Source organism: Diadema antillarum, unplaced genomic scaffold (genome assembly GCF_040938485.1).
Source record: "Diadema antillarum isolate AM-2024a unplaced genomic scaffold, OU_Dant_1.0 seq00000053_RagTag, whole genome shotgun sequence".
Taxonomy (NCBI): domain Eukaryota; kingdom Metazoa; phylum Echinodermata; class Echinoidea; order Diadematoida; family Diadematidae; genus Diadema; species Diadema antillarum.
Genome location: NW_027271161.1, coordinates 1,705,920 through 1,720,193, shown reverse-complemented (window position 1 = coordinate 1,720,193; position 14,274 = coordinate 1,705,920). Strand labels below are relative to the sequence as shown.

Sequence of the window (14,274 nt, the reverse complement as noted above, 5' to 3'; positions counted from 1 at the left end):
ACGTCCGCGTGCAGAGTATACATGTGCCTGACTGTTACTCAAGTGTAAACATAGAGTGCGCATTTACTTGCTGCCCTTTATATACCCATGATGCTGTGTAAGTATTTTGCATAATGTTGTCGTGTCTATCCATTTCATATACAGTGAAAAATATTATACATCAAGCAAATGTAAACAAATACCTCTCTCAGTGTCGATAAGCCATGTTTTTCGGGGTTTTGATTTTTCCTCAATAATCACATCTCAATGCTTAATATGCTGTAAGATTCAATACTCTTGTACAATACATATACTATCAAAGGTATTCAGTACGTACAAATTGACAAAATAGGACTATTCAAACAATTACTTGTACATTGTATATACGACACGTCAATATGAAAATACAAACTGTTACAAATGTTAATATAATTATCATCTATCCACGCCATCCGTCAATGCTTTTAAGTCTCCCATGTAAATACATGTATCACGTGCCATGGGAAAATGTGTGATAAAGCCCAAGTAAAGATTTGGAACAAACACAACAAGAAGAAACAATACACAAAAAAGGGACAAAATGAAAAAACAAAAAACAAAAACAGCGATTCAAAGACACTGCCCTATTTGTTGACTGCTCACAATTTCATCAGCCGGACTGCATCTCATAGACAGGCAACATTTAAACAAAATCGTGAAACTTGCTATAATGTATAACTCCTTGTCCAAACTGTCAGACCTCAATTGTGTACTTGCGGCTCGGTGTTAGAAAAGTGAACTTCTCTTTTAAAGGTAATCTCATTAGTTGTTAAATCCTCAACAATTAGTTGTATGATTACTATTTTTCCTTTAATCATGCTTGGGCTGGCTAGAGCATGTACACTGTATGTTACAAAGAATGTGAAGGTAGTGCTGTAAAGTTCATAAACATATCGTAATGAAATTTTTCTTTTTAAAAGTAAAGGAGGCTCACAAAGCAAGATTAGTAAAACAGTATGACAAGAAGAAAAATGGATAACAACCGAAAATTACCGCGATCACAAGGAAATGAATCATGCTGATTTGCATGACTTGTGAATGAGATGTTGTGGTTAAGGGCAGAGTTGTTGGTGTTCTTTATAAAAAATATGAAAAAAAAAAACTTTGGATATTGACGTTGCTAAGCCAATACGGCTGATTATGTCATGTTTGCCTTTGGCGCAGGTTACTTTGGTTACACCAATCAAAATTTCTTCTTTTTCGCCCAGCTCGTGAAGTTGACGCACACTCCGGCCCTAGTGAGATCTTCATATCCAAACGTTGTGCGTAAGACTGTTTTTTTTTTCTTTCTAATCAATAAATTAGCGTGCGAACAAGATACTTGTAGAGTAGTCTCCCTCAAGACGTTCCGGCTTTCCACTCCTCCAGCCACTCCTCGATCTGGCCATAATTCTTCGCCATCCACCGGATGTTAGCCTTTGTGGTGTCGACTGCCTGCTGAAAGCTGCTTGCCCCTGCCAAGTTTTTCAGGTCTTCTCTCTTGCTGGATATAAACACCTCAAGCTGAAAAGAGAAACGGAAATATCACTCTTCTAATCAAATTGACACTGTTTTTCTGCATAGTGCTATATATGACTAAACAAGGCACAAAACGCTCATATCCGTTCCTTTATCTCTTTCACGCTCACTGCATGTTACTCTCTTGTTTGCCTGTTGTTTGCTTCCTTCCTTGTTTGCTTGCTTGCTTTTTGGGATGAGGAATTGACTGGAATGGTACCATGATCTTGTTCTCTGTCATCCATTTCCTAGTCCACATCCATTCACTTTCAAAAATAAATTCTTTTGTTAAAGAAACGAACAGAAATGTGCTGGGGTTTGACTTCAATACCCTTGACTCTGTTTTTGTCAATAGACCGTATTAGTAATCTTTTACATTCTATGCATGTTTTGTTCGCAAAAGTTTCCCTTTAGGGCCAATCTCACTGGAGGAGATGTCTCGGGGGAGTCATGGCAAAATCAGTCACCGCGACTTGGCCGCAACACTAAAGGAGACGTCGCGAAGACGTTTCTGAGACAAGCTGGAAACTGGAAAGAGTTTCCGAAAAAAATCGAACGTGGTCGATTCTCTCGCGTTTGGGAATTTTGCCCCATCAAAACCCATTTCTAGGTTTTTCACAAGATAGACCCAGATAGCAATACACGTAAAACCATTTGTGCGTCTATACTCTATTGTTTTGTCAACGAACCATTGACGCATCCGGGCCAGAAAGTAGTCAGTTTTTGATGGTGTACATCATTAGTGTTCCGTTCGTTGATTTCTCATTGGTTGTCTCACCCAAGAATTCGTTAACGAAGTAGCCAGTGTTTCAACGACAGATTTTTTATTTTTTTTTTAAGCAAAAAGAACAACCTAAGCAACATTTACAGTTTACAGAGATTATACATCGGATTCACTTCAGTCCTCTCCTCTTTCTTAAATCTGCTGCTCAAGTGTCATTGTCACATAGGATACGAACAAGACCATAACTTTGCGTAGCCGATCTCAAGAAGCCTACCTCTTCAAGTTGATACCGAGTGTTGAACCATTCAGTCACTGCTGTGATGATGTCGTTCATCTGAAACAGTCCCGAACCGTACCTAGAAACAGAGCGCAGCAGGTAACACAAGAGTTAAACTGATCTAGTCTTTTCTGAAGTCCTTGAGCAAGATCGAGTGATCTTAAAAACAGTTTTGATATGCAGATATGAATTTCGATCTGCTTCTATGGAGTATTAGTGTATTCTTGTCACTATAGAAGTAGAAGTAGCTATCTTGAACACGTAAATGTCTATCTTCAATACTTGTTGATACGAATAGGGTTTCACAAAACATCGTATTACGTCAATAGTACTTGTGTTGCAGACGTCAAAAAGAAGAGATCACTTCGCCCGTGGACATGATTGCAAAACGTTAGGATAGATTTGGCTTAGTCTCTTGAACTATATATCAGTTCAATTCTGCTAGTGTAGACATCCCCATATGTTTTACCCACAATAATCCGTATAGAGTTGACCATGATTTGATCCCTCGGCTGTTTTACCCGCAAGGGCTACCTAGCAACGCTGGGTTCACGATGATAGCAGGGCCTTCTGGAAGGACAGTGATGGTAACACTGAGGAGGCTACCTTTAGGTGAACTATAGATATAAGGCCTGCCTTTTTTTCTCGTTTCCTCCCACCAATCAGCTCTTTGGTGAACGAAGTGCCCCACCCACCTGTCTCTCAAGAATTCCCATTGGTCCCTGAAGAAGTTCCACGCCAGGTATCCTCCAATCGGGTTCTTCGAAACGTACTGGAATACACTCACGGCATCGGTTACCGAGAGTTGTTCTTGATCTAGTGTGCGTGCCAGTAGCCTGTAAGGAGAGTTAATCGATGTCATACAATATTGTAAAATGATGGAAAGACCGTAAAGATTGATACATAGAAAATGGCTGATGTCTGCTGCGAGATTGTACGACGATTAAATTCCCAGAACCAGAATAGCAAACTTCAGCACAAACTTAACTCGTATTTCGTACAGATATAAGGGAAAGGAAAAGAGAAAAGCCTGTCGAAGTATCTTCAAATTACAGTATACAAGTTTTCATTCTGTCCACCTTATAATGACCTCATGAAGTTCAACATTTATTTTCATTTTGACTAGTATTGTCTGTATCTCTTCAATATGCTGTGAGCCAATTTTCGTGGAGTTCGCCCACAATGATCAACGCTCTTATGCGAAGACTACTACGCTTAATATGTTTCTGAACATAGTATGACAATGACATAATATGAAGTGCAGAAACAAGAAGATGTAGAAGAAATCTTCAAAGCAACACAAGCAGACAAACGAAGTTAGTGGCTGCAGATTCAGATGGCGCACAGACACATAAAAGAGAATAGAATAAAATACAGCCTAAATTGTTATTTTAATTGGATTTATCGCCCTAAGCTTACAGGGCAAGCTCAAGAAAAGTAGGTCTGCTTGCCGGAAGCGACAACAGAAGAAAAATTCATTATCACAGCGAATGGAATATCACAGAGGCTTACAGTCGGTTGTAGATATCCCAAGTGATACTTATCACAGATCCAAGTAAGGTATAGTCTTTATTTGTGGCTCTTACTTTGATCTTATCTCAATAGAAAGAAAAAAAGAAGAACGTTTTGTTTCCAACCTCGAAACTTATTTTACTTTGTAATGTTTAACCCACTGCAACTATTAACGCCTAATGGCTAACATCTTCGCGTTAAGACCAGCTAGTGCAACTGTTTGTTATGGGCTATCCAGCCATCCTCTCAGATGGAAAATGAAACAAACAAACAAACAAACAAACAAACAAACAAACAAACAAACAAAAATAAAACAAGTTGGCTTAAAGAGCGCAAAAAAAAGAAGATAACTATTTTAACACCACACTTCGGCCTTATGCCTTGTGCATTATGCCTTGTATGGTTTGCGCCTTAAATACGTCACCACCCATGCACCCATTGCTGAACTCTCGATCCCACCTGTTAATAAGCCACGGCTCCCCGGTTGCCGACAGAGCCGCCAAGAAGTTCTTCGCTTCTGCCGCCGTACTGCTCTTATACTGGCTCCACGTTGACTCCCATGTTCCTATACCACCACTAGCCACTCGGGCACTGTAAACAAAGCTTCTGAAGTCGGGAGGGATCCTGTAGCGTAGAAGAGGAGGATACCATCCTCTGAAGTCACACATTGTTTCAATTAGTACTTAGTACATGTAGTACAGCTGTACAAGTTCGTATAAGTTCTGCAAAGAGCAATGAAGAGGGCATTATCTTTTTTTTGTTATGCGTGGGTTTTCTTATGCTTGTTAGCAACAAATGCTATAAGTAGCAATTTGATTTGTAACCACAATACCATCATTCTAATCTAATCTACGGTATTCTTCCGCACTGCAGCGCTCATAGTGTGCATGTCAATCTAATTTCAGGAGACTTGGGATAAGACTTATTACACCATTTCAATTTAATATCTAGTTACCAAGAGCAAGCAAAACGGGATGAAATACATAATGACAAGAAGATATAGTGGCGGATCCAGAGGTGGGCACACCAGGCGCCCCCCCCCCCCCTAAAAAAAAAAAAAAATGGGGATGCGTGCGCCCCCCCCCCTTTAATTTTGCAAAGGCGCCTCCCATTTACGGAATTTCTGGATCAGCCCCTGTAATGCATATAATAAGAGTCTTATCGTCCTTTACACGTATCTGGATACTTACGTTTGGCCACTGGTGGCGTTTTCAAATAGCTCTTGCACCATTTCAATACATCCTTGATGTCCATAGGCACACATTTGTTGCAGAATCACCACACGCAGTAACCTATGATGACATGATCATGTTACTCGAGAGAGTTAAGAATGTACAGGCATTGGCGTGGGGCGGGTGAGGGCTAACTGCTGAGTATACACCCACGCGTACTCGCACTCCCTAAACAAAACACACATGTAGATGGGAAGAAAAAAACTGAACTTAATAATACGAGCCATTGGAATTACGAAATGTAACCGCTCAGAACTGCACAGGTTTTTTTTTTTCGGAATCAAAATGATAGAAGTTTCCATCCTTCTTTCCCAATCGTTCTTCTTTTCCTTCTGCCCCCTTCTCTTCCTCCTCTTCGTCCTCATATCTCTCATCATCTTCGTTTCTCTCTATCTGTAACTTTAATAACATATTTTAAAAAATGAAGCGCAAATCACAACGAGTTGATGTTTGGAGTAAATGTAAGACGCTCTCACTATTGTTATTTTCCCTTCCTCTCAACGGTATGGCTGCAGCAGTAAAGGAGTTGTGTAAATTACGACGGGAGTCTTACTTTTCCTGATGAGGCCCTGTGTTGTTCCATCCGACGAAATCATACACAGTCTTGGCCTGGTACAGCAGGTATTCCTGACAACAAACGTGTAGTTTAGTTACACAATGCAGGCTTTAGTCAAAAGTGTGACTTCATGTATTCCCTCATTCAATAGTGAGCAACAAAAAGTAGAAACATTCGGATTATGGAAGGGCCACAACCCTGCCCCCCGTGGTCAACCACAGGCATATGTTCGTTTCAGATTCTTAGAGATATCAACCTTCATCAAGGAATGGAACCGGGTGAGGATTTTGACTCCCTATCACGGGCTTTTGGAAGGGAAACCAGCAAAATTACCCCCTTTTGAAGTTTTAGGAAGGGAAGCTAAAGCAGCATGACGTATGTGGAGTGCATGTGGCCGAAATGTCCTGCGAAAAGAAGGCCGGCGGGGATGCCTTGCAGCAAGAGATGTCCTCAGTATCATGAGTACATTCGGGAGATTGGGCAAACATCAAGAAGTCCCACTACCTCCATTCCGTTTTTTGTTGTGGTTTTTTTTTTCCGTGGGGTTGAAACATGATCTTATTCGGATCCCTATTTCAGGATTATTTGGGAAAGATGTGAAAATTACCTCTATTTAAAGATATCTCTGGAAAGAAAACTAATAGATCCCCTATTTCAATTATTTTTCTGGATGTCTACCCCGACTGGAGCCCGTAAAATGTACCCCTTTCCCGAAAAATCGGGAACGCGCATGCGGTACAGAATGACCACCTTAGTGGGGGGGGGGGGGGGGGGGGACGATTAATGTCATGCCAACTGGAGCAGCCCTTTTGAGTGCTAGGTGACGCCAATGATGAAACCCACTCAATCTTCTCAGTTTGCACATACAAATAAGTACTCGCTGACTTTAAAAAAAGGAAGTAAAATAAAAGAAGGGAATACAATCTTCCAGTCTTGAAAATAGGTTTCTGTGAGAGCATGCTTTCGTTGGCGTATAATTGCTTTTCTTATCCGTTTAGACCATGCATCGTCCTATGTTAATCTATAAAGCAGTCATTCTCATGTATAGGGCTTACCACCAATGTCCCTAAAATATCTTATTAGATGGCATATGGGCGCTTTGATATTATAGGTCATGCCACTTAAGCAAGGAAATTCATTGTAATAGCCAAGCCCATCGGAAGGAAATTGCAAGCTTTCGGTCTCTTGTTTAAATTTCGGTGCATTTCAGTGTTTTCATTGCGTAAGACAGATCCGGAACTCAAGTCCAAATTTAAGCACCTGCTGCAGATTTCTCAAAAGTAAAGCCCGCCGCACACTACACGATTTTGCCCCGATTCACCGGTCTTAAGACCTTAAGACTATAGAAGTGTGACGTCACAGTCTTGCCCTTTTCTGGTCGTACGACTGGGTCTTAGCGCCAGTCGTAGAGATTTGACATGTTGAATTTCTACGACTGGTCGTATAGTGTGCGGTGTCCGGTCGTACGACTGGTCTTAATAAGACCCAGCTTGGCTTAAGACTTTAAGACCAGTCGGATCGTGTAGTGTGCGGCGGGCTTAAGAGTAATATTTCAGTCGCACTCTTCAATGTGGATACGGTACCCGCAAAGCCGCTCCAGCAGTGTGAGAAACACAATGTTGTTGCGGTTCCATGACATTTGCTCCTGCGACAATCGCTCCCATGATGTTATATGCGCACTAAGCCGAACATAAATTCTACCCGCAAGAAAAACCCTATCCAAATCCTCTCATCAAACTGAACCTAAAACCCTATTACAACCCTAACCCTAACCCTAACCCTAAGTCCTTGGAGAAAATAGGACTGGAGCAATTGTCGCAGGAGCACATGTCGTGTCACCTGTTATACTGCATACCTTAAATATGCCGTAGACCGGAGTGGTTCGCAGCATGGTGTCCACGTAGGCAAAGGTCACAAGGGCGCCCTTCCATGGAACGTATTCTGTCTCATACTTGAGGTACCTTGTGAGGTCGAGGGCTAGTGAGAGATTCACTCGACCTTCCGTGGCGAGACTGAAGACGTCGTCGATTAGAACCGCTCGACTTGCCGGTGAAATTCTCTACACAGAAATGCGATACGGAAAAGAATGAGTGCGACACTGATGACGAAAATTGTGGTAATGAATACGTTTGCCGCTTTGTCCGAACGATCCTTTTCACATTCATGATTGTGGTTTATGCATTCGCATTTACTTTTCCATTACGATATGAATGATTTAGGCCTATTTCTATCAGAAACACCGAGCGTATTACGAAGAAGCGATGACAGCTTGTGTTGAAATTTTCATAAAACTGCTGGCTTTCAAGACTGTGCCTTTCAAACAGTTACCAGAGCATCATCGCTGTAGTTACTGATGTGAGGAATACATTGACATCTTCAGTAGATTACGAATAGAGAAAGATGGAGGATTTGCCAAAACTAGAAGAGTTGACGAGATCTTTTTTTTTCACCTAATCAATTTACCTATACAATAGATACGAAGAACTTGTGAATCTGATGATTGTTTAATGAATGCGTTGTGTAGGGCTAATGTCAAAATCATACAAATGAGTTGGCCATGCTTCGTTTTTTTTTATTGGTTTCATTTTTCCATCTGAGAAGATGACTGGATAGGTCATATTTAGCTGCATTATGTCTGGTCTTCCATGGGATCCACTTGGGTGTGAGGCAGACCACTTCATCGGGTTATGCACCTTGCTCTTAATGTAATAGCGATCAATGAATGAAGCGGGATCTTTATGAGATCATGAATGTATGAGTTGTGCATGAGTTGCGACACTGGGGATCTCCATGTCATGTCCTATCCGAAAGGCAGAGTGTTTTGCTTCTTACTGGAGGGGATGACAGCTATTCATCGACTCGGGAATCGAACCCTGGTCATATTGATTGGGAGGGTGACGAGCTACCGACTGAGCAAAAGCACCGCCAAGTGGTTACGATCGTTTCGGTAAGAATGACTTCGAATGAAGAGGCTATCATACCCTGTGATCCTCTTCAAGCTGTTGACAAATCAGTCGCCAGTTGTCGATGTCATAGTTGGTTCGGAAGAAACCGGTGCGATTAATGTTGATGAGGATCCACTGGTCAGATCGCACATTCGGCATCGAAATTTGACCTGCGGACGGACGTTGAAATTTTGTATATCATGAACGAAATTTAAATTGTCTAGTTATATCATTACAACGTTCTTACACAATCTACGAGAACAGAGGCGGAACGGTGTACGAAATATAGGGATATTACGTTTTGATATATTTTGTTATTTTTGCTCCCTTGCTTTCTTTGACTGAGTACACTGTAGTTTCATTATAAACCGATTGTTTTCTTATTCTCACGTGATTCTGGAGTGCATTCAAACAAACATGGAGTGCAGTGTTCGGGTGTTTTTTTTTTCATTACTTGGTGAGAGTTTTGTGACAAGCAAGATAGAATTAAAGAAGGAAAATTAGATATGGAAAGAGAACACGATGAGGAATATGGAGAGGACTTATACAAAAGCTAAGAAATAAATACAATGGATCATAATAATTTCAGAACTTTCTCTCGCTGGTACATTTTGTGCTTATTTTGTCACCAAACATATAAGTTGCAGTAGTTGTTATTATGACGGTAATGATAAGGGGGATGTGATAATACGCTTGAGTGGATCATTATAACCTTCGAAATTTCTGCATTTACATTATCAATTGATTATGTATTTGAAATGCATTACTATATGCCTGCTGTTCAAAGTCCTATACCACCGTGATTCTGAGCTGAAGCGTTCAATATAAATGCACAAAAGAGGGACGACTTCATACGACACTTCATTTTGATTTGCAGAGCTATTACAATTGTTTCTGAAGACATAATCATAATATAGTGTACAAGAAAAAGATACATAATGAGAGTTAAGTCAATTACACGAAGTAAAAGCTAGGTCAGGTAGCAGGTGCGTATCTATTGCAAACACAATTCTCTCACCGGCCTTCGAGTCCAGCCAGTGGTTCCCCGGAAGGATGACGTCATGGCCCGTCGCAGCAGACGTAAAAGTTATAGGTATGGGCCAGATGTATCTGTGTGACGTCAAATTGTATGATGAATTAAATACATTATTTTACTGACACACATACACATACGCATACACAGAAGCATGCATATATAAGTATACAAGTATACAATAATTATAACTATATTTACAAGTGTCTGTTTTTATTGCAGAAACACTGCAGCAAAATCGGGTCAATTAGAAATTTTAGATATGACATCATTGTGTACAGTCGACTGGTGGACGGTAAACCTATTTGTGCTTAGCATGTCAAGCGAATGATGTGTTTAATGTTTCTGTAGAGAGTATTGTATTGTACTTGAGTTTGATAAATACTGTACTGTCATAGTCAAGGTAGTGTATCAACGAGTCGTAAAATAATTCGAATAAGGGGGGTGGGCAGGGTTTTGGAGTAGTGGGCAGAAGCAAGATTCGAAGGGAACAACCCTTTCGTGTGAGAGCACGTAGCGAAGAGGAAAAGAAAAGAAAAAAATAACGGTTGTACCATTCACTTTCGTTAACGTTATTGTACTCTCTAAAAAAATCGAGTGAAAATATTCACTCTTTAAAGAGTGAATACAAAAAAGAGTGAATTTAGAGTGAAATTGGAGTGAATTTTGAGTGAAAATATTCATTTTCACTCATTTTGGAGTGACCTCAGGGATCACTCGAAGATTTTGGAGTGATCCCTGAGGTCACTCTAAAACGAGTGAAAATGAACATTTTCACTCAAAATTCACTCTAATTTCACTCTAAATTCACTCTTTTTTTGTATTCACTCTTTTAGGAGTGAGCATTTTCACCCGATTTTTTTAGAGAGTATCGCTTGCATTGTTAGGTTAGTTGTCTATTCCGAGTAGTCGCCTACATTCAAACAAATTACAAACGTACAGCATTGAATGCACTGACAAAGTGACGGCCATATAATTTTACCCGTATTTTGACTCGGGCACTTCACTGACGGGGTCACGATCGAGGAGAAAGTGTTCCTGATGAAAACAGACCAAGCCCGGTGTGTCTCGACAGTCACGTGACACGGTGACCACAGGGTAGCCCATCTGACCCAACCACGGATCCATGATACGGCTGATATCTACATAGTCGTCCTCCCCATGCGATATCTGACAGACAGATAGAATATACTCGTGTTTCGCTTTTAAAGTACAACATAATGATAACGCCTTATACATATAATGCTATACATCAATGTCGTAGTTAAAGGAGACCTCCGGACGATTTTCAGATTTTTTCATTTGAACAACTACAAATTAGTTATACTGAGGACAGAGTTTCAGAATTTGTGACATTTGGGATGAAGAATAAGAATATTTTCAAAATTTAGAACAAAAAAAATGCAACGAACAAGGATGATGACAATCATGGCACAGTCACCATAAGAATGCATGAGTTGGGGCTCAAGGAAGCAGAACAAAAGAAGAAGGCATGTATAGATTATACACAGGTGAACTCGCAGGCAGGCGGTATTGTAATGGAATTACACCGCTACATTTATGAAATATGTGAATCTCCTATGTCATCATCCTTGTTCAGTGTAATTTGCTTAAGGTTTTTCAAAGTATTATTCCTCTGCTAGAGAACCACAATAAATTCCACAAATCTATACATGGAGTTGTTGATTTATGTACTACATGATGTGAAATTATGAAAATCGTCTGGAATGTCCCTTTAAATCGCAGGCTTACATGCAGTTGACATATTATTGCGTTATTAGGTGTAGTGGAGATAAGTCAAGGAATTCTTTGATTGTACTAGCTATAGCTATGGAAAAGGTCATAAGGTGAACATTCGATTATATCAAACAATTATTCTTTTAATAGCACACTATGCCCGACGTATGGATTATGCCCAAATTGCCAACACGAATGTGAGCCGATGTGAATTTGTGATAACGAATGGTCTCAAAAGTGGAATGTTGGGTGTTCCCCCCCCCCCAAAAAAAAAAAAAAAATAAATAAATAAATAAATAAATAATGGTTCAAGTACTTACAGTGAAAAGATAAAAGAAGTCAGTCTACATGCTGGTGAAACCCAGTCGGAAATTGCAAGAATAGAGCCAAGGAGCATTAAGGAGAGAGGGCATAAACTAAACCACCTTTGTTATCATCCCTAATTACCAGTTCTTGTATAAAATGACAATCATTGTTTATAGGCTTACCGAAGACATAGCTCTCCATATGTCCCACGCGTCTGCATTGCTGTACTGTTTGCTTTGTAAGAAGACCTGTGTAAATTATGACAAACACGGTCAACAGAAGTGAAATTTGCATTAGATCTTTCCTGGATACGACATCATCCTATTTTGTGAAGCTTCACCATAATTATGGGTATGTGATTTCAATAAGAGAGGCAAACTTGACAGTCTACTGCGGTATAAAATCAAATTTCTTGAAACAGAATCTTTCTTCCTATCCTTGTATTTAGCATTTCAATAACATAATTACAGTGAAATCTGTGGAAAGAGAATTGTAATGAACCTAATGATAACAATAATGCTTACTGCAGTAAAAATCATTATTATCATGGTCATGATTATTGATTAGTAATTACAAGTATTAATAATTATCATAATTACAACTACAGTGGAAGTAATAAGAAAAAAAATCTTAATTTGTATTAGAAAGAAAGTCACTGATGACCAAGTTAAAAAAAAAAAAGAAAAAAAAAAAAACATCCGCAGCAGTAGTCTATTCATTTCAGCCACGCCCACAACAGCTTGTTAGGCGTTAACACGTATTGAGCTAATGCGTCTAGTTAGCGTGAAGGTCGTATGTCTGTCGACACAATGTGGAAGAAGAAGGGTTAATGAATCACGTGACGACTCACCGCCAGACCGTCTTTAAAGTCGTTGTAGCCGATGCTGTGCTCTAGCATTCGAAGTATGGCCGGGCTCTGCAAAACGTGTAACATATGATAAAAACCATGACAGTCAAATGTTTCTTTAATGCAGTTAACCTCTCTCGCAGCGTATTTCAATCATAATACAAAGTTTCTTGCCCTGACAGTAAAATTTGAAGTTGATTTCCTCACTAAATATATTTGTTACTTAAGTAACTTCTTTAGGTTGTATTATGACGTTTAGATGGATTGTTTATTCCATAAACTGTTACAGACTGCTTTTTAACAGTGTTCAGACCATCGTAAAACCATCAAACTTTCGAGTATGAGTAGAAAACAATATAACGGCAACTTATAAGAATAGGCATGATAGGATAGAGCCTTTGTAGCCGGCTGGTCCCAAGACTAGTAGACGAAAAGACTGATAGACCAATAACTAAACTAGTAGACCGTAGTATACTCACCTTCTGGTAGGCGATCATGTCGAAATTGTCCATGATGTCACCGGCCTTGTGGACGGGTTGTTGTATGGGGTGTGATGTCACATGAGAGTCAAGTTTCATGACAGATTGCAGTTCTTTGATCACGAATTGTTCATCCCACTGTAAGAGGAAGGGAAAACACCATTAACCTTTACAACGCTCATAGACGTTTGAATTGCATATTTGCAAATATTCTTCCACCCCGCTTTTCCTTTCTTGAACTATTTAAAGGTCATGTTCATTAAGATAAACGACAGGTCTATTCCTTTTGGGACATTACTACACGATGTACATGTATAATGAATATGATCATGATTATATTTGACTGGAAATAAGAACTTATCTTTATCTTCAATTTGCTAATGGTTTTGAATACCTACGGAATCTAACAATTCCTTAACTCATTTCAAATTGCTATACTACATGAAAAAAAAAACACCCAGAAAACAAGTAGGGGCCCTATCCAATAACCAATGGTTCTGGAATTATCGACCGGCTCCCTCACCCCCCCCCCCCCCCGCACCCCTTCAAACTGGTGAGGTCCGTAACGTTTGAATTACTTCATGTAAAGGATTTCTTTTCCTTGAAAAAAAAATCAGGGAAATGAGTTGAGGTGTGAACGTAAACCATTTGAAATCTGGGGAGACAGTTACATCATAGTCTTCATCTAATTAGCATGACGTGGACGATGCCATTCTTTTACGAAAACAATAGTACATTTTCATGATATTTCATCAGTTTTCTGTTTTGTTTATAGGAAGGGAGTAAGATTTTAATGGAAGTGTCACTACTCATGTAGTTGACTATAAAATAGGAGATAAGTCCATTTGGTGGCTTACCATCGCCCACTCAGGGAACAAGACTTCCAGAGCAATGGTACCCATGATGGAGGCAAAGCATTCCTTTAACCACAGCTCGTCCCAGAATATCTGTGTCACCAGATTACTGTACCACTACGGTAAAGCAAAAACGCAGATGATAATCAAACTGTCTTTATAATATGTACAGCTTTATTTCTGTATCTTCTCGACATACGTATAATTATGCAGGTCTGATATAATTCTGATGATTAGTTATGTAATTCATACCTTAA

General features: G+C 39.7%; 1 protein-coding gene across 1 annotated transcript in view; it reads right to left on the bottom strand.

The window, feature by feature from the left end:
- Window positions 1-1,356: 1,356 nt before the first annotated feature.
- The window catches only part of LOC139725671 (aminopeptidase N-like), a 61,838-nt gene continuing 48,920 nt past the window's right edge, over window positions 1,357-14,274 (bottom strand). The window contains exons 6-19 of the mRNA XM_071636761.1: window positions 14,021-14,134; window positions 13,164-13,301; window positions 12,688-12,753; window positions 12,020-12,085; window positions 10,777-10,964; window positions 9,780-9,871; window positions 8,798-8,931; window positions 7,672-7,875; window positions 5,814-5,887; window positions 5,219-5,320; window positions 4,488-4,652; window positions 3,212-3,352; window positions 2,514-2,595; window positions 1,357-1,521 (exon numbers count right to left, since the gene is read on the bottom strand). Of these exons, the coding sequence (XP_071492862.1) occupies window positions 1,357-1,521; window positions 2,514-2,595; window positions 3,212-3,352; window positions 4,488-4,652; window positions 5,219-5,320; window positions 5,814-5,887; window positions 7,672-7,875; window positions 8,798-8,931; window positions 9,780-9,871; window positions 10,777-10,964; window positions 12,020-12,085; window positions 12,688-12,753; window positions 13,164-13,301; window positions 14,021-14,134 (1,731 nt within the window). The remainder of the gene's footprint in view (window positions 1,522-2,513; window positions 2,596-3,211; window positions 3,353-4,487; window positions 4,653-5,218; window positions 5,321-5,813; window positions 5,888-7,671; window positions 7,876-8,797; window positions 8,932-9,779; window positions 9,872-10,776; window positions 10,965-12,019; window positions 12,086-12,687; window positions 12,754-13,163; window positions 13,302-14,020; window positions 14,135-14,274) is intronic.